Here is a 25737-nt window from a genome sequence, read left to right as displayed (position 1 = left end):
GGAGCTGTGAGCCGCAGGTGGAACTCTACATCCATGACTCATGTCTGCTCTCCACAGGTCTTTTCCACAGCAGACATTTTGTTTGCTTGTTCGTCTGTTTGTTGTTAGCTAGCAACAATAATCACAATTATTGGATGAATGACTGTTATTGCTTCTAAATGTGAAAACCAATAAACAAAGTTAAAAAAAAAAAAAGTTCAGTGTGTAGAATTTAGTGACATCTAGTGGTGAAGTTGCATGTTGCAGTTGAATACCTCTCACCTCACACTCCCCTTCCAAACCTAGGCTTATAACACAGTGTAAATGAACTCGTTTCGAGTCGAATATGAACGTCGGGCCTTGAGGACACTCGGATGACACCACACAAGCAGTATTGAGGCATGTTATGGTTTTTCTGTTTTATTAGGTCTGAAGTCTAGGTCCCCATTGACTTCAATCGGATTCTGCTGCTACAAAGTATACTTCTGAGGGAATTTAAATTTTTCAGTGAACTATCCCTTTAATGATCCAAAACACAAATTTTGCCAGATGCTAAATTGCCACATAAAGCATTTAGTATTTTAAAATGTTTTTTTATTAGGAGGTAGGCTACCTTCAGTTTAATAAATATTACTATTTGCCTTGGGGTTTTTTTTGTTTAAAACTCCTCTCCCCATACCTTGATTTCAATTTCAATTTTTTTTTTCTATGTCATACAGACCATTTCCTATGATTGTAAACTGATCTCAGACTATATAATGTACAATTAACAAAGCAACTTTATGAAAAAAATCTTTACAAAATGTCATATACATTATTAATCCACTACACAAAATATGCAAGATGGTAAATTACAGCATAAACCATTTAATATTTTAAAATAGGTTTTTAATCACCTTCAGTTTAGAAATGTTATCACATTGATTGTAGTACAAGTAAAATCCTTAAGATGTGGCTCAGGGGTGAGAGAGGGTTGTCCACTGAGGGTTGGTGGTTCAATGCCTGGCTCCTCCAGTCTGTATCCCAACGTGAACTTGCTACTGAACTATACGGCTGTGATGAATGGTGTGTGATAGGAGAAACACATCTTATGCTTCTGTGTGTATGTAGCTTGTATTGTAAAGTACTTTGAGTTGTTGATAAGACTAGATAAATACAGCTGTATGTATTTCAGTGATACAACCAGTACTTTTGAATCTCAAATGTTTGCTTTAGCACGAGACAGTGCTTCTTATAAAAGTAAAATCAGAAGCTGATATTTTCTCCTGGCTTGGATAAAGTATTTATTTTCCCCTTTTATTACGAGACTTGACAAAATAAAAGAGGCACAATCCGTGAGTGGGGACTGTTGGGCCTTGGTGCAGGTATGTTCTCTACTGAGTGACATTCTAGTTAATAGAAATACTTACAACAAAATAAGAGCACATGACAACAGGAGTTTATCTAGAGCTACAAACTTTTATTAAACATGTCAAATTTGTGGCAGTTTTCACATCAATGAGACTTTATGAGATTTACTGGACACTGTGTGGTCTATATTGATTCGAGAATCATTACAGCCCTAATGAACACTAACCCACTCATATAATGAACCATAAAAGATTTCTTCCAGCAGATGGAGCTGGATTAAAGAAAGAATCTGAGCCGGTAACAGATTTATCTTTGCATAGTTGAAGATGATCTTAACTGACTTAACAGCCAAAAGTTAATAGCGCTCATAATCATCATACTCATTACTGGTGATGTTCGGGATCACCAGGGCAGCACCTCTCCAGTAAAGCTCAGAAACAACCCATGAGCCTTTTCACTCAGGCCACCAAACACAGACAACATGGAGGAGGTGCTCTCCTCTGGACTCAATGGAGCCTGGAAAGACACGAAAACACACAAAAACAATGATGTGTACATCACCCAGGACACTATTGTAGAAAAGCTCTTGAATATTTGGAATGTTAAAGGCAATTCTCACTTCGAATTATGTTGTAACAGCTGGAATCTTTCACTCTTTTTAAAGCAGAAAGCTGAGGCCTGTCTTCTGCTTTTTAATAATATCTTTAACTCTATGTATAACACAGTCTAGGGATTCTCATTTATCAGGGTTAATTGACTCAAATAACTGTATAGCTGAGGTTTCACAGATTCTCCAAAGGCACTGAGACACTCTTTCTATCCCAGAGGATGATATGATTTAAACACAGTTTGTGTTCAGAAGGACTGTGACTGTCTGACTGGCTCTTACCTGAGGCCCCCCCATGTCGGTGTGGACCCAGCCTGGGTGTATGGCCAAACAGAGAATCCCATCGGGCTCCAGGTCTGTAGCCATACAGCGACTCACCATGTTTAGGGCACACTGAGGAGGCACATCAAACTACCATGAAGCATAATGCTACACTCATCCCACTATAGAGAAGTGTAACACATCATCACAGCAGCTGGCACATCACCTTGGACGTCCTGTAGGGGAACCATTTGATATTTGCACTCTCCCCCCAGTTGAGCTCCACAGAGCCCAGCTGAGAGGAAATATTGATAACTGCTGCCCTCTGGATGCTCATGCTCCCTGAGCCGCCTGCTCCTCCTCTGGACGCAGCTGCTTTTAGCAGAGGGAGGAAGGCCTGGGATCAGAGGGAGGAAACAAATATATACCTTACATATTTTATTATAAAACTGATATTTGAAACTGAAACACAACACATGTATAGATATAAAGTTATTAGGAGACAATGACTAAAGCGTTCACTGCCAGATTCAAACATACATTACACTGTTTGGAAACAGACTGTCAGTTTCGCCCTCTGGAGGCAGAATTTTATAATTTCAGAGAGAAGGGCGGACTTTTCTAAAAATAATATATAATATAATATAATATAATATAATATAATGTATTTCAGGCCAAGTTAAAATTTTACAGTGAAGCCTTAAGGTTGCAATTACTTTTATTTACTTGATTTAACTTTTATTGATGATTATTGATCAGATGCAGATGCAGCATCTGATCAATAATCTTGATACAAATGCAATTCAATCCAAAATTCATCATGTTCTAACACTATATTATATCACAGAGCTACCACAAAACTGTATATATACAATTTGAGTATCCTGAAAAGATGTTAATCTTTATTTTTTGACATTCAAAATATTATTATAAAATTGAATAGAAAAAAAGTAGCACCCAACCAATTCAAATATAATAATAATAATAATATTATATAATATAAGAAAAAGGCAAATTTGAGCCTTTCACAGCTGATTGTATCAGTGTTTGCCAAATGAAAACGTATTGTACACAATAAACAATGCAGAAAAGATGTATTCATGATTACATTTGACATATTAATATGTCTATGTTCTATGTTTTTGTTTGTATTTGAATTTCCTTTTATGGCTGAACTGGAAAATATCAAATGTCAGGGTTTGATAACATCTTGGGAATCATTGACACATTGTCTTTTTGGTAGTTAAATATATATTTCTACCAACATATCAGTATTTGAAATGCTTTACTCCCTAAAATTGGAAACTGCTTCAACCCCCAAACATCCATATCGTCCAGACTCTGACAAAGGTCCATCAAAATTTTGCATGACCCAAGTTGACGTCTTCAAACTGTATTTACAGACACTGTCCTTCCATTGGAACAAACTGTGTGTCGGCAGGCTTCCTGAGCAGAGCCTGAGTTTCTACCAGCTCAGGGTGTCGATCTGTGATATTTATGAAATGAAGTCTTTCCAGAGTCAAGGGTTTTTTGTTTCTGCTGTCCATCAAGGTCATCTTGTTATTTGAGTTTGCCTCCTCCTGGTGACTGCATCAAAGGGGGCTAGAGCCCCTGCCCTTTTTCTTCCTGGAGAGAAAGTGCCCCTTTTCTGGGGTGCTTTTTTAAAATAAATGATTATACTCCTGTTTGTGCACAGCTCCCCTGTCCAAAAAAAATATACATTGATTGAATAAACAATCTAAATATCAGGTCCGGAGATTAGACTAGTCTCTACCCTCCCTCCACGTCTCCTGCACAGTGGTGAGCACTATGTGGACATTTCTTGATTCTTAGATGCATCGCGACATGGACGACTCTGCATTGATGCAGAGACAGAACAATAATCTATTCATGTTGTTTTTAGCGATGTCCCACCACTGAATAACTTTAACACCGCTGCTCCAGGACCGGGACGGACGCACATTAAAGGTCTGGTCATCCTGTGTGCATTCGAATCATTGACTGTTGAATCATGAGGTTAGTGAAGGTGAACTAGTGAGCACACAGTCATCGACAGTCACGTCAGACAGGAAGGCAGCACCTCCCAGCTCCTGTTCCCGTAGGTGTGGTTTTTCTTTGCTTGTGTGGAGCTGAGTGGTGATGAACTAAGCTACAAGTGCCTCAGGTTTACAGCTAATTAGACTAAAGACAAAAAAATATATAGTTAACTTGTGTCTTGCTAGCAAACAGACAGAAGGTACAACAAACACCATCTGAATATGTATTTTTTGTACCTTCTGTCTTGCTAGCAAACAGACAGAAGGTTCAACAAACACCATCTGAATATGTATTTTTTGAAGTTTTCTTTCCATTAGAGTGAAAGAAGACGACATGGAAGCAAAATAGACCAAAATCTCAAAATTGACCAGTACACGAAAAAGCAATGTTTTTGCCTGTAGTGCCTTAAACTGCGTAATTTGGATTGTAGGCTCATCTAATAACTATTCATTCTACTACTGATGAGTATTTAACAATTCTGTGAGTGTGAGGATATCAAGGGTATTTTTATTTAACTTTCGGTTTTAAAACTTTTCTTTTATAAATAATTATGAGTGCCCTTTTTCTCAGTTGAGCCCCTGCCCCCCAAAAGCACAAAGCCTATTAATAAACATTACCTTGGTGATCATTAGAGGAGCCACAGCGTTGGTGCGGAAGTTTTCTATCATCTTGTCGGCAGTAACAGTGTGAAAGTCGGTCATCAAATTAATCCCTGCATTGTTGATCAGGCAGTTCAGACCCTCGTCTTGCACCAGCCGGCTCACCTCCTCTGCACATTTATCTATGCTCTCCTGGCTCAGTACATCTGGAAAAGGAGACATCAACACTGGACATGAGCAACAACAAGGACAAAATATTAAGAAAAGTGGAAATATCATGAGGAAAGTAAATGAATACTTCAAAGAGGTAATGGTTTCTGTCGCTTGAGACACATGTACATATTATGTTCTATATAATAATAACTTCATTTGTATCGCACTTATCTCAACAAGGTTACAAAGTGCTTCACAAAATCAATGGCAAAAATTGAATGAACTAAAATAAAAGGTTCTCAGTAGTGGTGCACCGATGTATCGGCCGTATATCGGTAGCGGCCGATATTCGCCTCGTTTACTGCCATGTTCATTGGTATGTTTTCTGCAGCCTGCCAATCTGGCATCCAGATTATGGTACACTGACGCCGGGTTTACACCGGGCGCTGAAGCGCCGCGCAGCTCAGCGCCGCGCAGCGCCAAGGAAAGCCAGGCGCCTCCCACCCTGTTAAACCTTTATGCGGTTCACATGGGCTGCGATGCGCCGCGCCGCGCCAGCGCCCTTCACCGATGGTTTCGGCGTGCGAGCGAGCGTATCGCGCCAGGAAACAGACTGAAAAATGATTTTAAACGATATAAATGACATATTTTATATGATATAAATGATCAAATATGCATCCCATACTTTGTATTCCCCTTCTCTTGTCCTGGAGTTTTAATTTTCCCAATTTTCCCAATCACATAATTAAATGTCCCCCTCTGCCCATCCACTACAGCCACACAAGCAGTCATATAGATAAAAAGAGAGAGAGGGGGGGGGCTAAAGGCTTGCTTGGAGAATACGTCATTTACCCCCGACACCCGACATTGAACAGGTTACATACAACAACAAGCGGAGAATCGCGGGCTGACCGGCGCGGAGAAATGCGGGTCCGGTGTGCACATGCGCAACAGGTACTACATACAAACAGCAGAGACAATGTCGGCAGCGTCGGCTGTGTGGGATTTCTTCACTGTCTCAGAGAAAGATCTCCATTTAGCAATTTGCAAGTTCAGCCGACATTTCAAGAGGGGGTAATACCACCAAGGATTTCAACATGGCATCTAAAGTTACACTTGTCACTTTTTCTGTTTTTCATATTATTCAAGTAATAAACAAATATCGGTATCGGCATCAGCTATCGGCTAGATTGTTGTTTTAAATATCGGTATCGGCCAAGAATTTCCATATCGGTGCATCCCTAGTTCTCAGACCTTAAAAATCATAGAGAAACAACAGTTCCCACAATGAGCAGCACGTTGGCGACTGTGGAGAAAATTAACCTCCAGCAGAACCAGACTCAATGCTGGTGGCACCTGCCTGGACCGGTTGGGGTGAGCAGAGAAAAATGGGGAAGAGAGAAGAGTGAGACCAGGAACAGCTTATTTTGTAAATTACAGTTCACTTGTAATAAGAGTAAGTCTATAATTCTTTTTAAAGCACTTTCTCAATAAAAAGGGAGTTCATATTTGAAAAAGCAGCCATGTGCAGTAATATACGAAATTGTGGATGTGATACAGTGAAATGCCTTGAGATGCATTGTTGTGCATTGGAGTAGTTGACTGTTATTGATCCTAATTGAATCGTGAGGCTAGTGAAGGTGCACTATTGAGCACACAGTCATCACAGACATGGCAGACAGCCAGCACCTCCCAGCTCCCGGCTCCTGTTGCAGTTGTGCTGGTTTTTTACTGCTTGTGACTAAGCTAACAGTGACTCGAGTTTACAGCTAGACAAAAAACAATATAGCTAAGTAGTCTTGGTAGCAAACAAACAGAAGGTACAACAAACACCATCTAAATGTGTATTTTTTGATGTTTTCTTTCCATTAGAGTGAAAGAAGAAGACATGGAAGCAAAATAGACCAAAATCTCAATATGTTTCTGCTTGTAGTCTCCTGCCTTAAACAGTAACTTCATCATTGTAGGCTCCTAAAAAGATATTGTTAAGTAAGTCAGAGATGTGATACTATATTTTACTTTTGGTTTTAAAACTTTTTTTATAAATTATTATGGGAAGTGCCCTTTTCTCACTTGAGCCCCTGCCCCCCCCAAAATGTCTGAGCACATCCCTGATAACATTTACTATGTGATTCTTATTATTCTTATTATTCACATCTCAGCAGGCCCAGCCTTAGTTCTCTCTCTTACCCAGAGGGATGATGTGGATGTTGGGATGTTTCAGAGCCAGATCCTGAAGATTCTGTGGATCAAAAACAAATCCAGTTACAGGGAATAAAAACCAATTTACACCGGTGGTTTCTGTGACTTCATCCCGGTACATGATGCACCCTCAGCCCGGTGCAGACCCAAGTTTGACCCCGTGTCACAGCCCCCCACACACGGTGTGTAGCTCAGGGGATAATCAGTTAGTTTGGAGGGTGTTTACCTGGGCGCCATCGGGGTTTCGGGTCGTGGCTATAATCTTCCCCGGGGAGAAGCCTCCTCCTGCCAGGCTGTCGACCATCTGCAGCCCGATCCCGCGGCTGGCTCCGGTCACCAGCACCGAGCCGCACTGTCCGAACCTCATTGCCCCGCTCATCGCTGACTCTGACTAAGAGCTGGAGTCGATGCTGCGGATATCCTCTCTTCTTCCAGATATTATCCGTGTCTGGCGCGACCCACCTCCGGCCACCGTAGTAAACAGTGTTGTAGCCAAACAATCGAAGTAACTGGGGACCTCTTCTTCAAACGTAAAAAAACAATAGAAAAACATAACATGCCTCCATACTGCTCCTGTGGTATCATCCAAGTGTCCTCAAGCCCAGACATTCATATTTAACTTGAAACGTTGTCATTTACACCATGTTTTTAACCTTAGTGTCCTCTGATCAGCCTGTTGGAAATGTCATAGATTTGTAGGCATTTGGTCATAAATAAAAGTATGGAGCAAATACAAATTCTGACACTGGATGAAAACTGAAGGTTTTGCCAAAATTCATCCTGAGGGGAACATGGAAGTTAGTACTGAATTTTTGTTTAACCATTGACTGAAACTGTCACACAGCAAGGAAGGACATTTAAATGATTTTAGTTTAGCAAAGTATTTTTCTTCTTCTGAGCTTTTAACTTGTAGGCGTCAAGTTTGTTCAGAAAACCAAATGTGAGGCCAAAAACAAACTTATTTGACCTCTTTGATATACTACAGTTTACTATTGTGTGGCTGTATGGGGAAACACCAAACACAAACCAAATCACTTTACAAAGGAAGGCTATAAGATTTGTCATTCCATCTGGTTACTGTGAACCAGCTAACACCGCTTTTATTAAGTAATATACCCTAAAATGTTATGATTTGATTGAGTTAAATACTGAACAATTAATGTACAAAGCATATCATAAGTTACTCCCACTCAATATTCAGATTTTGTTTGATTCCAGACAGAGTCTATGTGAATTCAGGGGAATAGTTAAGTTTAAGAAAACAAGGGTGCGAACAAATACTAAAAACAGATGTGTACCTGTTAAAGGGGTTTAGTTTTTAAATTTTTTTTAATCTTAATTACAAAAGAAACAGAAATATTGTCTTCTTTGCTTTTTTGTCCAAAGTTTCAGTGTGTATCATCTACATCTAGTGGTGAAGTTGCATATTGCAGCTGAATACCCCCCACGTCACCCTCCCCTTCCAAACATGATAGAGAACCTGTGGATCCTTCAGTTTTCATAAAAACTCAAAAGGTGTTTAGTCTGTCCAGTCTGGGCTACTGTAAAAAACATGGCGGCCTCCATAGAGAGGACCTGCTCCTGATGTAAATATACAGCTTTTAAATATAAACGGCCCATAAGGGTACAAAAAACAAACTATTCATACAATTTATATCAAACACACTAGTGTAAACATCACTAAGATTATTTCATATTAAATTTCTGCCAATAGATCCCTTTCATCTAAATCTTACACACTGGACCTTTAACTACCCTTTTTGGTCTTTCACTCTATACATATATATCTATATCGATATATATACATTCTTATGCTATTATTTTTACCTATTGCTTTATAGTTTTTTACCAAATGTATGAACCAAGTGGGGGCCACTGTGAGAAAAACACACTTTAAAATGTTGGAAACTACATTTAAAAATGTTGGAAACTACATTTAAAAATGTTTATCATTAATTCAAAGGTACAACCGAATTTCTGTATGCTCTTTGATGAATTCCAAAGCTTGAAATAGTGCAGAGCATGAATGTAAGGAAGAAATCATTAGGCCTGAATGTATCCATCTCTCTGAAAAACATGTGAAATCACATAAACACAGTCATACACAAAATAATGTTGTCTAACTTATTTTCAAGTTGTTACTTTCTGAATTGTCTAGAAGCTTTAAATGTGTTTACGTTGGGCTTTATTTTATTTTTTTTAGATAATTGTGCTCTTAAACGGGTAATTCACCAGAAAGTCATCTCATTTCATGGGAGATATGTTTAAACACTGAAGCTGCTTCACTGACAGTCAACAGGTGACTAACGCTGTGAACCAAGGTGGTTTTTATGGGGTATAGACATGTTTGGTGTGTATGTGTTTTCAGTAGCTTGAGGTCTAAGGTCAAGCAAACATGTCCCTCTTATATTACTTCAGTCACATTGGGTCTCGCTGTTGTCGTAACATCATAGATGCAAAGATTTTGCCCTCCAGTAAAGTGGTCACAGCAATGTCCCCAAATCTTTTTTGAACTTCACACTCATTTTACACTGCAGTGATCAGTGACCTGTTGCATATGTGAATTCATTTGAATTTACTGGAGTGTAGATAATCCTTTGTTCTCTTATATCCTGCACATACAGATGGATTATGTGACGGAAGAAGCGGAACAGCCCAAAAGATGAGATGAGTCGGCTGAGACGCTGCGGCCAGACAGATGGGTAAGTGTTGCGAGATGATGAGTCTGGGCGGGGGGGCAGCAGGGCTTTAAAAGGGTCAGAGGGGGCGAGTTCAAGAGGGCTTACCAGCACCCGTATATGGACTGTGTGGCAGGGGAGGGGTGTTAATGGCAGCCCTCCAGTCATAAAAAGAGGGTGTGTCTGTTTTACGGATGAATGAGCAGGCTGATAAGCTTTGTAAAGGGTCTCAGAGGAGGGCGAGGGGCGAGGGGCGAGGGGAGAGCAGGGCGACACTGGAGCAGACACTGTTGTCTTTGGCATGTTAAACACACAGGGTGCAGGCAGACAGCTCACACTGCAGAGCACACAGTGACTCAGGCTGGATGTTGTGATTGGACCTGGAATCAGAGGATCCCAACTGATTGGAGTTTTGGTGGCGGCTCTTTTTCTCAATGCAGCGTGGAGTTGGGAAAGTTTGGTAACATCTCATACTTGTTGCTGTTTGAATTCAAGGATGATGCTCAAGAAAGTCAGATTCAAGGTAAGAAAGTTCACCCACTTTTTTTCACAGTAAAGCTCATTCGCTTTTCCTGCATATATTCTGTACTATTGTGATTATAAGATTTCATACGGTCTTGTGTTATAGACACATTCAGCTGGATGACTGTCCACAAGCCATCACTTCATACAATATAGTTTCTGTAGAAATCCTCTTTAGAGTCAGTCAGATCAAAGTCACACTGTTCAGGTCTAACATGTGGAGGTGCCTCAGAGTTCTTTCTCCCTTATAACTATGATGTGACATTGTCATAGAAAAAACCTTCATCTTGTTGCTCTCAGTCTTAAGATATCATAGTGATCCAGCCAGTATCAGCTTCATAAATCTTTTCCTGTGGATGCTCTAAACTCCTAATGACTCTTTCCTGAGGACACTCGTCTGTCTCACAGGATGTGTTGTGTACTTTTTCCAAATGATTTGGTTGAAAGATAAAAAAAGAAGAAGAACCATCAAAATCAATCAAACTAAAACCCCATGGACTGACTTGTGATCTCTTGAAAGTAAATATGAAAGAGACAAGAGAGGAAAACCCCCATGATGGAATAAACAGTAGGAAACAGGTTACTTATCCAATCTGTGTAACCACTTTACCCATGTTAAAAAAGACTTAATCCACCCGTAATCCACAAGCTTTGTGTCGCATCCTCTTTAAAAAAAACCTACAGTGAGCGAGCGAACAAAGCTCTGCTGGGCCTCTGTTGGATTTCCTTCATCCGCAGCGTTTGCCTGCAGTTCAAAGAGAAAAGCTGCTGCCTGCTGCTCAGGCTGTGTGGTGACACTGAGACGGTAATTACAGCACAGGGACAGCATCAGAGAAGCTGCAGCTCCTTCTTCTCACCATCCTTAAATACGGCTATAAAAGATTTACTGTTATCACTAAAGTGGCTCTGAAACAAGACACAAGGCGACAGCTACTGACATTTATTATTATTTCTTCATGGAAAATATGACGCATTCGTGTAAATAACTCATATTTTCTTCCATATTCCCATATACTGCATTTTTACCCTACATTTAGTATAGTAACTACATATTTTACTTTCTGTATTTGCACACCTTTGAACATTTTTTATGTGCTTGTTCCATCATTGCGCCTTTCAAAATAAAATTCGTTAAGCACTTTAAAGACATGGAAAAACATTATAAAACATACACATATTATTAAATTTAATCAAAATCATCAAATTACCTTAAAATGTGTTTTGTTGGGTGGCTTCACTTTGTGGCTACCCTCGCTTTTTGGTCTTTTTCCTAATGCTAACAGATCTGTTTTAACTCTCACTATATTCTTTGCATTCAAAGCATTTAGTCCGGACACTAGAAAGTAGAAGCTGGCTACTGACGTCCAGCATTGACTTGTGTGAAAAGAACACAATACACTGATGGACTAGTCACTGTAGGGGGTGGGGCGGGGACCCAGCATGCAGCGGTCACATCAGGGGGAAGTGTGACACACCATTATTTGGTGTTAATGTAAGGAGCCTGATAGCATGCGGTTAATGATGTCCTGTAAGTTTAGTCAAATGATGCAGGACAGAGTAGGTGGGAGTGATCAAAGTTTCATTCATAAGCTGAAGTCGTCTAATGTCACTTCCTACAACCCTCACCTGTTACTGCAGCTGCTCCTGTCATCCTCTCAGAGGTGACACTTTTCCCAGGCAGTGTGTCAACAGCAGCGAGAAGCAGAGGGACACAAGTGAGAGTGAGAGAGGCCAAGTAAACACAAACTTTGAGAGAAAGAAGGAGAGTGAAAGAAATGTTGGCTGAGTGAATATAAACCGTACACTCAAAAAATGATTATGCCTAAAACGGTGACTTTATGTATTTCAATGACATATTAAATTGTGATTAGATTAAATAAATTGTGTTAAATGTTTATTTTTTACACGAACACTGATCAAGTTATTTGATGTATTCAAACTAACTCAACGTGATAGACAACACTTCACTAAATGTGACTCTTTACATTGAACTTATGTAATAAAGTTACATGGACATTTTATTTGTAATTGACATACATAAAATTCTGATTAGTTTTCCGAGTAACTACATATTTTAGTTTCTGTATTTGCACACCTTTGAACATTTTTCATGTGCTTGTTCCATCATTGCGCCTTTCAAAATAAAATTCGTTAAGCACTTTAAAGACATGGAAAAACATTATAAAACATACACATATTATTAAATTTAATAAAAATCATCAAATTACTTTAAAATGTGTTTTGTTGGGTGGCTTCACTTTGTGGCTACCCTCGCTTTTTGGTCTTTTTCCTAATGCTAACAGATCTGTTTTAACTCTCACTATATTCTTTGCATTCAAAGCATTTAGTCCGGACACTAGAAAGTAGAAGCTGGCTACTGACGTCCAGCATTGACTTGTGTGAAAAGAACACAATACACTGATGGACTAGTCACTGTAGGGGGTGGGGCGGGGACCCAGCATGCAGCGGTCACATCAGGGGGAAGTGTGACACACCATTATTTGGTGTTAATGTAAGGAGCCTGATAGCATGCGGTTAATGATGTCCTGTAAGTTTAGTCAAATGATGACAACACTTCACTAAATGTGACTCTTTACATTGAACTTATGTAATAAAGTTACATGGACATTTTATTTGTAATTGACATACATAAAATCCTGATTAGTTTTCCGAGTGTATATAAGGCTTGACATTAAGTTCTAATTTGTTAAATCCGTAATTATAGTGGCACTTTCTAGAGGTTTAGGTCCAGAGTTAAAAAAAAGAAAATATTAATTGGGAACATACTGTAAACTCAGGATTATTTACTGACCTTTACTGGAAACTCATGCAGTTGCATCAGTATATTATCAATTTGAGCTGTAATACATCTATTTGAAGCATCACCTTGATTTCATTTCAAAATGTTTTATGTGTTAATACGTAACCATTTAATCAAGTTATATATGTTTCTCTATAAAGATTTTGGTATAGCACCAACAAGGTAGTGTACTGTCGAACCAATTTGTTGAACAATAAAGAGCAAAGTATATGTCAGAAAGTTTTGCGGCCTCACAGAGGATATTGGATGAATTCTGTATGTGTCTGTGGAATTTCCTGTGACTGACGATCAAACTGTCCTCAGCAGCTTTTTGTTTGGATCTCTCCTCACACGGCTCTGCTACATTCTGTCTGCAATCCTACGAAACAACAGCTTCTCTTTGACAGCTACAGCCACTTCAGGGTTTTCAGAGCAATTGCAATTGAAGGTCATGGAAATTGCATGTGCTCAATGTTTCTGAATAAGGATTATTTTTTGTAACTTGGAATAATACTCTGAGATGGCATTTAAATTTCGGTAAATGAAAACCTTTCTGTCACTTGAAGGGAAAAGGAGGGAAGTTATCAACTGCAGTCAATGAAATATAACAGACACACAGGGCATGAATTCACGAATATATCATAGGTTAAAACATGTCAGCAATCAACAAATGCACAAGCTGAAGAACTAGATGCAGGTGACAGTAATGGTCATTTTTAGCCACTTTCGGACGATCATGAACTTCAATTTTGAAACAGTGATTTATGTCCAAATTCATAGATCAAAATTTTACCATCCTAAATTAAAAAGAAACAAACAACATTAGATCAGCGAAACATGTTTAATTATAACTGTGAACATGTCAGCACGCAAACATTCAAATTCAGCTGAAATAGCCACCGCGTTTAAACAAAGCTTTGTTAAACTAGCAACTCCACTTATTTAAGCTAAGAAATTTAATAGTGTGACATACTAAATAATGAATTTTCAGATTCAGTCACTGTTGGCATCAACATTGTGTTTATTACCAGAGCTCTGACACCCAGAAGGCGGAGGGAGAAGAGGCAGAGCACTAATCATGGCAGTACTGATAAACTTAATCTCTCTTCTTCATAACCATCATGAATAATTATAACTCAATAATATGTGTAAAGCTGCTGCCTCTAATTTCTCCTGTGGGCCATGAAGCAGCATGCGTCCGCTGCACTAGATGGCGGTAGTGTTCTGTTTTTCACCTGTTTCCTGGCTCAGACGCAGCCTGATAAAGAAATGATGCCTGAAGCTAAACTCTCAGTAATCCTTTGGAACACCAAGACTCCCAGACATGTGTCTATTATTAAAACACTGCTGGCCATTGTCGGAGACAGGAACAACATTTCAGCGCTGAAAGACAGAGCATGACATGAAGCTTGACGTGGAAGTTATTGTAGGAATACTCGGTCACTCAGCAATAGTGTTGTTCAATAAAACAAAGCCGCAGCTTCCTTCAGTATGGCCCCGGGCTGAGGGGGCAACACGTGGGAGTCTGATCCACCACCCGTCAACTGCAAATACATCCTGGCAAAAAATGATGACCCATTTCCTTCAAGTCTTCACAGTACATTCCTCCCCCTTTGCCGGCCATGAATCGCTTGGTAATTGAATTTTCCAGCCCGGTCGACAGTATCAGAGGCGCGCAGAGACGTCCAAGCTTTTTGTTCACTGAGTGAGTTACTCCAATCATCTCAAAGGATCAAGTCAGTGCCCATCGAGGCCTTTGATGTTCATAATGAGCGCTTCCCTCAGCTCAGCCCTGCAGCGCTGCACTGTATGTTTCTATAAAGGCGTTAGGATTTGAATGGGTGCGTGGGTGCTGCTGTGGTGCAGGGGGAGAGAGGGGAGCCGAACCAAATGTGCTTTTCATTAAAGATGAAAGCAGGGAGAGCTTTTACTGTTTCAGACGTCTGTTTATGGTAAGTGTGAGGGTGTGTGTATGTGTGTATAGACATAAAAGAGAAGTTTACCTTTGACCCCCAGTGATTTGTTGTTACCTGAGGGCACGGCAGTGGTGAGCAGAGGAGGCTCAGTGCCACATTGGCTAACATTTGTCTTTTCCAGACAGACACTAAAAGGGAAATTGTTCACTGCATTCATCTTAAAGCTGCTCAATCGTGCACACTTTAGCTCCCAGAGAGAAGTTTACATTCCCACCTTCTGTGGATAGAAATCCAACTGGTCACAATCAGTCAGCAGTGCTTTAACGCTCCAGTTACAGATATTACTAATAGATTAAATGTCTACTGTGGTAGATGTGGCTTGTTGGGACTCAGTTTGGTCACAGGTACTCTGTGGAAATGTTGACCACTAGTAGCGCCACAGAGCAGCGTTTTCATTTGTAGTTTCCTGTTTTTTTGCATTGGATGGAGGTGGATAGATCGGGTGATAGATCCACGCTTTCTACAGTAGATTGCAGCTCAAGGCGCAATGTTCTGTCTGACCCTGACCGAACCCGAGAGAAATGTTTTTTTGTCCAAGCGGGTCGGGTCAGATCGGTTCGGGTATCCTGACTCTAACACGCTCAACCAATCGTGAGTCAGTCTCGGCAGTCAATCATGACATTTTATGCCATTTCTATAGATTCAAATAATTAAAACAAAACTGACTGGAATGACAAGAATATACAATCTAAAATGACAGAAAACCTTTGAGAAAGATGTATTTGATGTGTATTTCTACTTTATATTTTGGCCCCTGGCCCTTCCACTAACACGTTGGAGGCAGGGTTTATGACCTATGCTGCAGACAGCCACCAGGGCTACAATCAAGAATCTTTGGCTTCACTTTTGGGGAGCTGTCATGTCGTCTATCTTTTAATACATATGCAACGTGTTTGTTATATGCACAATCATTTTGAGAAAACATGAAGTAAGCATAAACAGAATTTTTGTTTTGTCCATAGGGAACCTTTAACATTTCAGGATGTGTTAAATGAACTTGAGGCTAAATGTGTAATGCATTGAATCATATGGGAATGACAGCACACACTTTACACTGTTACACTCATTTTGTTTGAAGCTCTGAGGTCCTTGTTGTTATGGTTTTATTTATGTTTAATTCTAACTGCTTTCATCTATTTTATTTCCAATGGGCAGGGTTTTGTTTTCAGCGAAATAGGTCCAATAAACAAATCCTATGCTATGTGTTGAGCATCACACAGCAAACAGACAATAAGTTGGTGAATAGACTATGAAAACTAGTGTATGGATAAAAATAGTCTCCAAGTGAATCCATTCACTAGTTAGTCTTTTTCGGTAAAGAAGCTGATCTCAACATGAAAAAGTTGACGTCAACATAGACAGAAGTGACACTAGACAATATATGGACAGCACAATATCACATAGAGTAACATGAACAGTGCAGAGTGAACTTTAAACACAGTAAATACTGGACTCGTGTTCATCAGCTCCTGACCTACATCCACGTGTCCTCATGCGTATATCGCTGCTGAGACGTGATTGGCTGATTGGATAATTGGATGAATAAGCACATGTACAGTCGTGCACCTGCACAGAAACACGGACCAGGATAATTACAGCCAACACACATGTCTGGTAGAGAAGGAGCACACAACCATGCTACTGGAAAAACTGAAGCAGTAACAGCCCGACAGCTCAAGATGCGCTGTTGTAGCTGAGCAGTTGAATCTGTGAGTAGGTGGTCATGGTGGGAGGCAGAGCCTGTTTCTAAAGTAGAGAGTGAGAAAGACATCTCAGTGGTGATTAACACTCCTATATACTCATGTACGTCCGCAGTGACGATTTCCCACCATCAGAATTAGATTTGAATAAACACATTGAACATGTTGTGCCTGGCTCAGTTTGGGATGTTCTTCTCTATAACAGCTGTGTGATTTAGGCTGACAGATGAGTGTGCTTCATATAAATCATGTTAATTCCCACCCAGGCTCACTGGAATGTGAGGCATGTACAGTTTGTCATACAACTAAAAATCAAGCTTTTCCAGATCAGGACATATGATTCACACGTTAAAGTGAACGCAACGGTTTCCCCAGGAATTCAGGCTCAGTGATTTGACAGTGAAGAGTGTCTGGACATTTGCATCATATTTATTTTCACATAAATCTATAAATGTTCTCTGTCAACAACAATCAGGAACACAAACTAGAACAGATTTTCATGATGTCAGTTTGCCAAGTCACAACTTAATCCACTAAAGCTGCAGTGAGAATGAAAGAATGCGTAAGGCCACATTAAAGAGATATGCAACATCCTGCAGTGACCAGTCATCTCTCCTGGATCTAAAGATTGTGTTTAATTTATCAAACAGGGCCGACAGTGCGTGTTATCGCTGACTGATGGAAACAGTGTCTCTCCAAAACTTGGGATAAAAACAGTCCAGTCTCAAAAGTATTGAGCTTTTTGACGGTGCATTTTTTAGGGTAATTCAGGGTTTTTTAATAGTTTATTTAACTGAAATAGTAGTAGTATTAGTGCTTAATTGTGTTTAAATAGGAGAATTCTACTTTGTTAAAGATCTGGGCCCACATACAGAGCCTTGCTTCCTCCTCTGCAACTGCGAGTTCAATTCTGACCCAGTCCTTTGCTGTGTGTCTTCCCCCATTCTCTCTCTCTCTCTCTCTCTCTCTCTCTCTCTCTCTCTCTCTCTCCATTTCCTGCTTGCACTGTCCTATCAACAAGAACAACCCAAAATGTATTTTTATATTAAAGATCAGCAACTTGAAAATACATGGTTTTCCTTGTACAACAAGTAAAATATAGAACTTCTGTGTGTGGAAGTTAATGAAGTTGACCTTGGTTATCGTAGTTCAGTTGGCTTAGTTAGAAGTTTGTAGACTGTCAGTTCTCGACAGAGGTTCCAAGTTGAAGTCACATGATGATACTTGAGCTATCTCTATCTGCTGAATGAAGATGAGATGCAGCTACTTTTGTCTTACCTGGAGAACTAAACCTGGAAATTTGGGTTATTATACATATAACAGGCTTTTGGATATGAAGCGTCAAAGTGGTCTTCAGAGTGCTCAACAACCAGAGAGTCACTGAGAAGACACCATGTGGATTCCTATGGATATTTCACAATAATATAGTTCACTGCATTATTCTGATCCCTGTAGAAAACAACATGTCAGAAGTGCCTGGGTTTTAAGTAACTAACTTTATAATTGAAACTCACACTTGAATTTGACCTTTTGTTCATTGTTCTTTGCAATTGTTTGTTTGATTCATGTATCTGTCTGTGTTAACTCACATTTTTTAATGTGTCCACAAATCTCTGGATGTAGATTTGTCAGTTTTTTAAAAACATAGTCATGCACAAGGCCTCTGTAGACAACGTCCAGTACATGTTAGAGAATGGCGTCCAGAATAAGCTGCTTAGGCCTGACAGAATAAACGTCTGTTCCCCTCACTGTATGCTCAGCCCTCAGCGAGTCTGGTTTAAGGTTAACTTGAGCAACACAGGATTTCTTTATCCAGAAGAATGAGAGCCTTGTGCACTGTAACCGTGTTGGGGCGAGGCTGACCGGACAGGAAAACTGGGAGAGAGAGAGAGGTCCATGTGTTCAAGCAGTGTGTGTGTGTGTGTGTGTGCGTGAATGAGTGAGTAATGCCAAAGGGGAGAGAGAGAGAGAGAGAGAGAGAGAGAGAGAGAGAGAGAGAGAGAGAGAAAGAGAGAGAGAGAGAGAGAGAGAGAGAGACACCAATTGGAGAGTGAAGAGATGGAGTGAGAGGGAGGTGACCAGCAGCAGCCAGACAGTGTGTGTCAGCAGTGTCGGCCACATGGCTTTAGCCAAGTGTGTGTTATGACCGTGAGAGACATAAAGAGAGTGTGTGAGTAAAGAGGAGACAGTGAGTGACAGAAGAGAGAGGGGAGGGGGGGGACACAGAGGAAGCCACTTCTTTGGATGCCAGTCAGAGTTTTGTGTCTTTCCATGTGTTTTTGATCTGTGACACGAGCAGTGCCGTCCCGTCTTCATGAGCAGCAGTGGTGTGTTTGTGTCGTCCTGTGGTGTTACTGGGCCCTCCCACCACACACACCCACCACTCAGTCAGGTAAAGTTGAAGTTTCACACTTGGGTGATAAAAGGCCTTTGTCAAACTGGTAGTTTTCAAAATGCTGCGGTTATGTGTGTGTTTGTGTGTGTGCATGTGTGAGTTCATGTTTTGTGTATTTCTACTAGTTAACAAAGTGAAATTTGATTTAAAAGCAGCACATTTGCCTTTTATGTTATTTTTTGCAAATGCTATTTGTGTCTCGCTGTGATTATAATGATTTCAGTTTTGTATGCACTCACAGTGTAGAAGCTCCTGAAAATGTGCACAGTGCTGTGGTGTTTAGCACCGTTTCCTCACAGCAAGAAGGCTCCCAGTTCGAATCCCAGCCCGGGTCTCTCTGTGTGGAGTTTGTATGTTGTCTATGTGGGTTTCTTTGTGCACTCCAGCTTCCTCCCACATTCCTAACACATGCAGATTGGGGTTAGGTTAATTGCAGACTGTGAGTGTGTTTGGTTGTTTGTCTCTCTATGTTGGCCCTGCATGCGTATACCTCTCACCTAATGTCAGTGGGGATTGGCTCCGGACCCCTGTGATAAGCGGGATAGATAATGGATGGATGTGTTTTTCCCTGTGGGATCTCTGTGTTGTTTTCTCCTTCTGAGGTTCATTGTGTCTCAGGTTTATCAGCAGCACAGACGCAACAGTCCAGGCTGAGCTTGTCAGGTGCAGGAGTCTCAGACAGTTGTGTAACATGAAAGAGCTTGTGTCTATTCCACTGAGAATGATCTCCTGCCTAAGCAGCTCCTCTCAGTGCTACAGAGCCTCTTATTGCCTTTAAACTCATTGTTTGTTTTGGTGACCACAGCTTGTAAAGTTTTAGGTCACTCTCACTGCTCTCATCGACCAGCGTGCCAGAAACAGCAGGTTGTTTTCAGCTAAAACATTAACAACTAGCATGCACAGGGGAGCATTTAACAGCTAAGGATACAGAAATGTTTGTCAGAAGTGGGTGGAGACCAAAACAGAGGTAAAAATAGAGGGGTCGCTAATGTTGCTTTATGTCTGCTGGATGTGTAAATATACCATAATTCACCATAATAACTTCATGAAGTAATAATACATCTACCTCCAAGTACATTTCATTATTTGTGCCTTGAGTGGATGTTTTGCAATTCTTCTGTCTACAGATTACTGTGAATAATGCCACTGTAAATACTTAATCATATTGTGATATTGTGTTATTAATTTCCGTTTTTCAACCTATTGGGAATGATCTCTTATTTCTTTATTTTACAAAAATTGTCAAAAGAGTCACAAAATCATGTTTACAGTTTTTGCATTTATAAAGCAAAGCAAATCTTGAGTAAATATGTTTTTTGAGACCATCGGTGTTTCTCTACCTGGAGGAAAATACTGTAAGTCATAAATTTGAGGAGAACAGCAAATCATGGTTCTGTGAGAGGCAGTGCTCCCTCAATGCCACGTTAGTTAGTCGGTCCTCCCACCCCCCACCCACCCCCCGAAACACAGGCTGCTTTATTGGTAGAGAGAGAGAGAGAGAGAGAGAGAGAGAGAGAGAGAGAGAGAGAGAAAGAGAGAGAGAGAGAGAGAGAAAGAGCACCAAAGCAGAGCCGGGCCACATTTTTCGGGCGCCTGGCAGAGAAAACGCCTGCACAGAGTTCCCAGACTGCAGCAACTCTCCAGCCAATGATAATAATTCCTTTGTTACGTGAACTCATTCTGTTCAGGGCACAATCAGGCCAGCACAGAGGCACTCTATCTACTCCCCCCATCAACCTCACCCCATCACCCCCTCACCCAACATCTCTCCGGTCCCACTCTCGTACTGTGTTTGGGTCTGAATGCCTCCTCTACATTCTGGGTACTCCACTCCTGCTGGTAGCGATACAGGTGACCTTGAGGGAAACATTTTGATTTTGTTTTCCCTGGAGCAAAAACAGTCTTTAAAATTTAAATAAATCATAATGTGACATTTATCACTATAATTATTGATACTTTACGTTATTGAAATACATTTAAATCTTGATATAGTTCTTGGCCATATCGTCCAGCTCTAATCAGCAGCGGTTCAGTTGTACCTGTGATATGTAAGATATGGCTCGTAGTGACTAACTCACCGACTCCCTCAGCTCTGTGGAGCATCTTAGCACCTTTCAGCTCACCGGTTTTGGTTTTACAGGCCACAGCTTTACTGTTCTTGTTTGGTGTCACCATTCTCATTAGTGTCGTTCACAGCAGCAACAGGGCGCTGGCTTCAGGAAACACAAACTCTTTGTACACTGGCTGGCAAGCACCAAACAGCAGGCACACAAAGTTAACAACCAGTGAATGTAGTGGGGCATTTAGCAGCTGAAGAGCCACACATGTTTCCAAAGAGTTGATGAAGAGCAGAGCCAAGAGTGAATGTTGGACTTACATTCACCAAACATGACTCCAAATAGATGCTTATATCACTAAAATGTAATTTAACAGCTTTTTCCACTTCCACCGTTTATTTCTGTCTGATCTCTACATTTAACTTGATAATGAGAACGGCACTCAGAGAGCACATATCTCCGCCAAGGTCCAGCAGTCCCCTTATGAAACCACATTTAAATTCACTAGATCTGAATCCTTATTTGGATCTGCACCAAACTACACACTCATATATATCAGTCCCCTAAAAATTTTCATCAAGATCCATGAATTATTCTCTGAGAAATCCCCCCAAAATTGTGATAAAGGGTTATTGTTAATGTAATGTAAATGAAAGTGTTTTAAAAAAACTGATTCTGCCCTGACCAATACCACATCCTTCCACCAATTAAGTTTGCTGGTAACCAGTTCAGTTGTTTTTGTGTAATCTTCCTTACAAACAAACAAACTCCTCAGCGAATGTAATAACAGTCAAGTGTTGGCCTTATCCTTTAAAGTTCAGAGGTCATGTTGTGATGGACTTGATTTGACTCATATCCTCACATACTCCTCACTGCACTCTGCTCCTCACACAAACAGCTGTGCAGTCTGCTGCCTCTAGCTGCAGCACACACACACACACACACACACACACACACACACACACACACACACACACACACACACACAGAGGCAGCCAATCAGAATGCATATCATCTGCAGACTGGGATATGACCTCTGCAGATATTTCCCCCCAATATTCTTTCCTCCTCTATCATTTCCTCCCTTCATATTGTTTGTTTTTGATCTGCAGAATGCCTTAAGGCCAGAGATTCAGCCCCAAACAAAGACAGAACCATTATCAGACCGCTCACTCACCTCACCTCACCTCACCTCACCTCACCTCACCTCACCTCACCTCACCTCACCTCACCTCACCTCCCCTGCTGTACATAACTTCATATAGGCTACAGTTAGTTGCAGCATCTAACCTTCTGTGAGGAAGATTCTGCAGTCATATATATACATACACAAAAAATACACATCCCATCCCAGTGTTTTGCCCCAGGAGGGGTTGCCATGGTAACTAAGGATTTGGCAGAGACAGTAGTCTGGTAAGGGATGAGGCCATCTTCACCAGGCCAACACACACACACACACACACACACACACACACACACACACACACACACACACACACACACAGCTTGAAACTGTGTTGGGCAAATATGGTGTTGACAACATATGGTGTTGACAACATATTACTGTGAATATATAATATAATTATAGTATAAATTATGATATTACTGCACATAAAATTAATGTAGCAGGACATGCTGAGATGAACAATTTTAAAAATATGTCTGAAAATCTGATATTTACTGCAAAACATCCTGTATAAGTAAGAATTTTAAAGAAAGGTATTCATCAGATGAAAATGTAGCGATATGATGTGTACACACATCATATCTTTTAACTTTTCCATTTCTCTATTCAAAGCTCACTTTTGCAGAAATCCTCATGCAGTTCTCTTTACAGCTCAGCTCCACAGTTAATGTCACATCCAAAATGCACTGATGCACTGTAACCAAAACAGTTGACACACATCTCTGGATCAACTCCTGACCAGAACACAACATTTGTCTCTCAGCAGTGACACTTTGTCACTCAGAACTGAGGGACCTCAAATCTCTTTAATAGCAGGTGGCATTACAATACAAACCAATATTTTATTTGAAATAGCTTTAATTGCTTTATTTATTTATTTGGCATTAACCAAGATTTCATTAGAAAATAAGGTTGTGCCACCTTACATGTCGATGAAATGATTCAGACATGGTCTTAGTCAATCCAAGTGCATAAAAAGAAATAAAAGTCATATAGTTATGTAGTCCCAAACTATACATACCTCTATAGCATATCTGCTGATAAAGACATGAAGCTGTGTTAACTAGTCCGTCCTGTCTTCTGCATCTGTCCACACATTCTCATCAATATTGTTCTCTCTCCTGCAATACACCAAGAAAAGATTTATTTTTTGCATATCTGATCCATCCCTGACAATCATCTGCAGATGTGTGCAGATGTCCAGTATAACTGCGTAACCCTCCACCTCCATGAGGAGGAGAACTCCTCTGTGGAGCTGAGGAATGCAGAGAAGGGCCAAAAACTACTTTCCCGCACAGAGATGAGGATTTGACCTCACCTCGCTCCTTTCCTCCTCACCTGGCAGCCACAAGTCTCTTATACGTGGAATGAAATATGAAGTCAGTATTGTGCAATGTGCATGAGCGTGTGCTTTCTCACATGAGAGAAAGTGTTGAATACAGACAGTGTGTGAATTCACTAGTGATATTATGCATGTTTTCCAGAGACATAAGGAAGCACAGTAAGTGTTTCCAGTGTTTCTGCTGGTTTTCCTCAGTGTAATGAGGCTGAATGACGGGACAACACATGGAGGTAACAGAGGGCTCATTGGCTGTCTGTGAGCATGTCTGCTCCTTGGATCAGATTCCATGACTCAAAGGGATATCCCACGCTGCCTCCAGCCTCTCTCCATTTCCCTTCCCTCCCCACCCCACCACTGCCTCCTACTCCCCGTCACTCCCTTCTCTTATAGTTCACCACCAACAATGTTCACTCCTAACATGCGACTGTGCTGGGAGGAATTTGGACGTATGAAAATATGGACACAGGATGGTTTTTTGAAGCTTAACTTTGAATGAACTGGAAGCATCAAACTGCAGAGAAGAGAGAGGGGAGGGTGAGTGACAGTGTGTGTGTGTGTGTGTGTGTGTGTGTGTGTGTGTGTGTGTGTGTGTGTGTGTGTGTGTGTGTGTGTGTGTGTGTGTGTGTATGTGTGTCAGTCACATTAAAGTTAAAGGGATATTTCACAGAAAAAATTATATTCACTCATTACCTACCCACAACTTGGATGACACCACTAGCAGTATGGAGGCATTTTATGTTTTCTTTCAGTGTTTTTTTTTCTTCAATTTACTTCAATTGTATTGGATTTGGCTCCTACACTGTTTACCCCTGAGACACCAGAAGTGTTTTTTTTGTGATGGTCCAACGGCATAGTTGTGAGTAGATAATTAGTGAATTTTCATTTTTCTGTGAACTATCCCTTTAATGCTGCATCTTCAGGAGAAAAAAGTGACACGTTATGTTTTTTTGAGACAAATTTAAATAAAATAAAATATTTTAAAAGTTCTCTGTACCAGTTCTTAACAAATATTTTCTTCTACTGTAATTCTATTTTAGGTTGGTTTGAAATCTTGGCTGTATAAAACCCATTCTTTCCCACCTGAATGGATTGTAAAATGTCCCATTACCTCATTCAATAACTGGTAGTGAGTAAGTACTGGCCCCATATGTACTGGTCTATTCCTCATACCTACAAACACATGTTCCTCCTCTCTGGCGTGTTGTGGTCCTGCAGTGTTTGTGAGTCGTGGTGCGGGTTCTTCAGTCCTGGACGCAGCAGCCGGCCAGTAGCGTTCCCGCTCCTCCTCCAGAGGATTACTGCTGTTGAAAGAGTCTCTTTGTACCACAAGGCTGGAATGCCTGTCCAGCTCCACGCCTTTGGGAAACACTGAGCCAAAAGTCAACGGAACCACTGAGCAATGGAATCCCCCACCCCACACTTTCCCTGTTCAGTCCCCCTGCTCAAGAGCTATTGTGGATGTGACACCTGGCATTCGCACGTGCATTTACCACTTTATTCCAAGTGTTTCATCTTCATTACTTTGTGAAGGCTGTGAGGCAAAACAACAAGCACCAGAGAGTCTGTGGTGGTTCGTCACTGGGAAGATAATGTTTCTATATTTCTCCCAAAGTATAGAAAAAATGGAGAAACAGAGCAGTGGTGCTGTTGGGATGATTTGAACTCTGATCTGAACAGAACGCTGATCAGAAAATGAATCACCTCTTGAGACTTTAAAGCTGCATTGATCCGTGTTCTGTCCACTACGATGATAGTAATATCTCCGATAGACATGAAGAAAAATATAAGCATTCAGTTAGACCCATGTTTGTGTCCATCTTAGCTTTGTTTTGTGCTTCACTGTCATGAATGATAAAGAGCTTTTTCTAGGCTTGAGTCAACCACTCTAAGTAA

At 40.6% G+C, this 25737-nt stretch overlaps 2 protein-coding genes across 8 annotated transcripts in view; one reads left to right on the top strand and one right to left on the bottom strand.

Moving 5' to 3' along the window:
* Positions 1–1417: 1417 nt before the first annotated feature.
* LOC117772661 (C-factor-like) lies at positions 1418–7660 on the bottom strand. The gene is made up of 6 exons (XM_034603987.1): positions 7415–7660; positions 7177–7228; positions 4852–5039; positions 2424–2594; positions 2219–2329; positions 1418–1845 (listed from the first exon to the last, which is right to left on the bottom strand). The coding sequence occupies exons 1-6, from the start codon at positions 7565–7567 to the stop codon at positions 1732–1734; spliced, it is 789 nt and encodes a 262-aa protein (XP_034459878.1). The 5' UTR covers positions 7568–7660; the 3' UTR covers positions 1418–1731.
* Positions 7661–9871: 2211 nt separating this feature from the next.
* The window catches only part of phldb1b (pleckstrin homology-like domain, family B, member 1b), a 113604-nt gene continuing 97738 nt past the window's right edge, over positions 9872–25737 (top strand). For all 7 annotated transcript variants that reach the window (XM_034603974.1, XM_034603973.1, XM_034603972.1 and 4 more), the window contains exons 1-2: positions 9872–9890; positions 10307–10389. In XM_034603974.1, coding sequence (XP_034459865.1) covers positions 9887–9890; positions 10307–10389 — 87 coding nt within the window. In that variant the 5' untranslated portion in view covers positions 9872–9886. The remainder of the gene's footprint in view (positions 9891–10306; positions 10390–25737) is intronic.

The sequence above is a fragment of the Hippoglossus hippoglossus genome, chromosome 13 (genome assembly GCF_009819705.1).
Source record: "Hippoglossus hippoglossus isolate fHipHip1 chromosome 13, fHipHip1.pri, whole genome shotgun sequence".
In the NCBI taxonomy this organism is placed as follows: domain Eukaryota; kingdom Metazoa; phylum Chordata; class Actinopteri; order Pleuronectiformes; family Pleuronectidae; genus Hippoglossus; species Hippoglossus hippoglossus.
The sequence above is the reverse complement of the archived record's forward strand: the minus strand, read 5'-3'. Positions and strand labels throughout refer to the sequence as shown.

What these genes read in the sequence shown, in the direction of transcription:
- LOC117772661 (XM_034603987.1), bottom strand. Translation starts at nt 7,567, where the DNA reads ATGAGCGGGGCAATGAGGTTCGGACAGTGCGGCTCGGTGCTGGTGACC. An exon ending in CATCCACATCATCCCTCTGG is followed by an intron (nt 5,040 to 7,176) that starts GTAAGAGAGAGA and finishes CTCCTTTTCCAG; the next exon opens with ATGTACTGAGCCAGGAGAGC. An exon ending in CCGACATGGGGGGGCCTCAG is followed by an intron (nt 1,846 to 2,218) that starts GTAAGAGCCAGT and finishes GTGTCTTTCCAG; the next exon opens with GCTCCATTGAGTCCAGAGGA.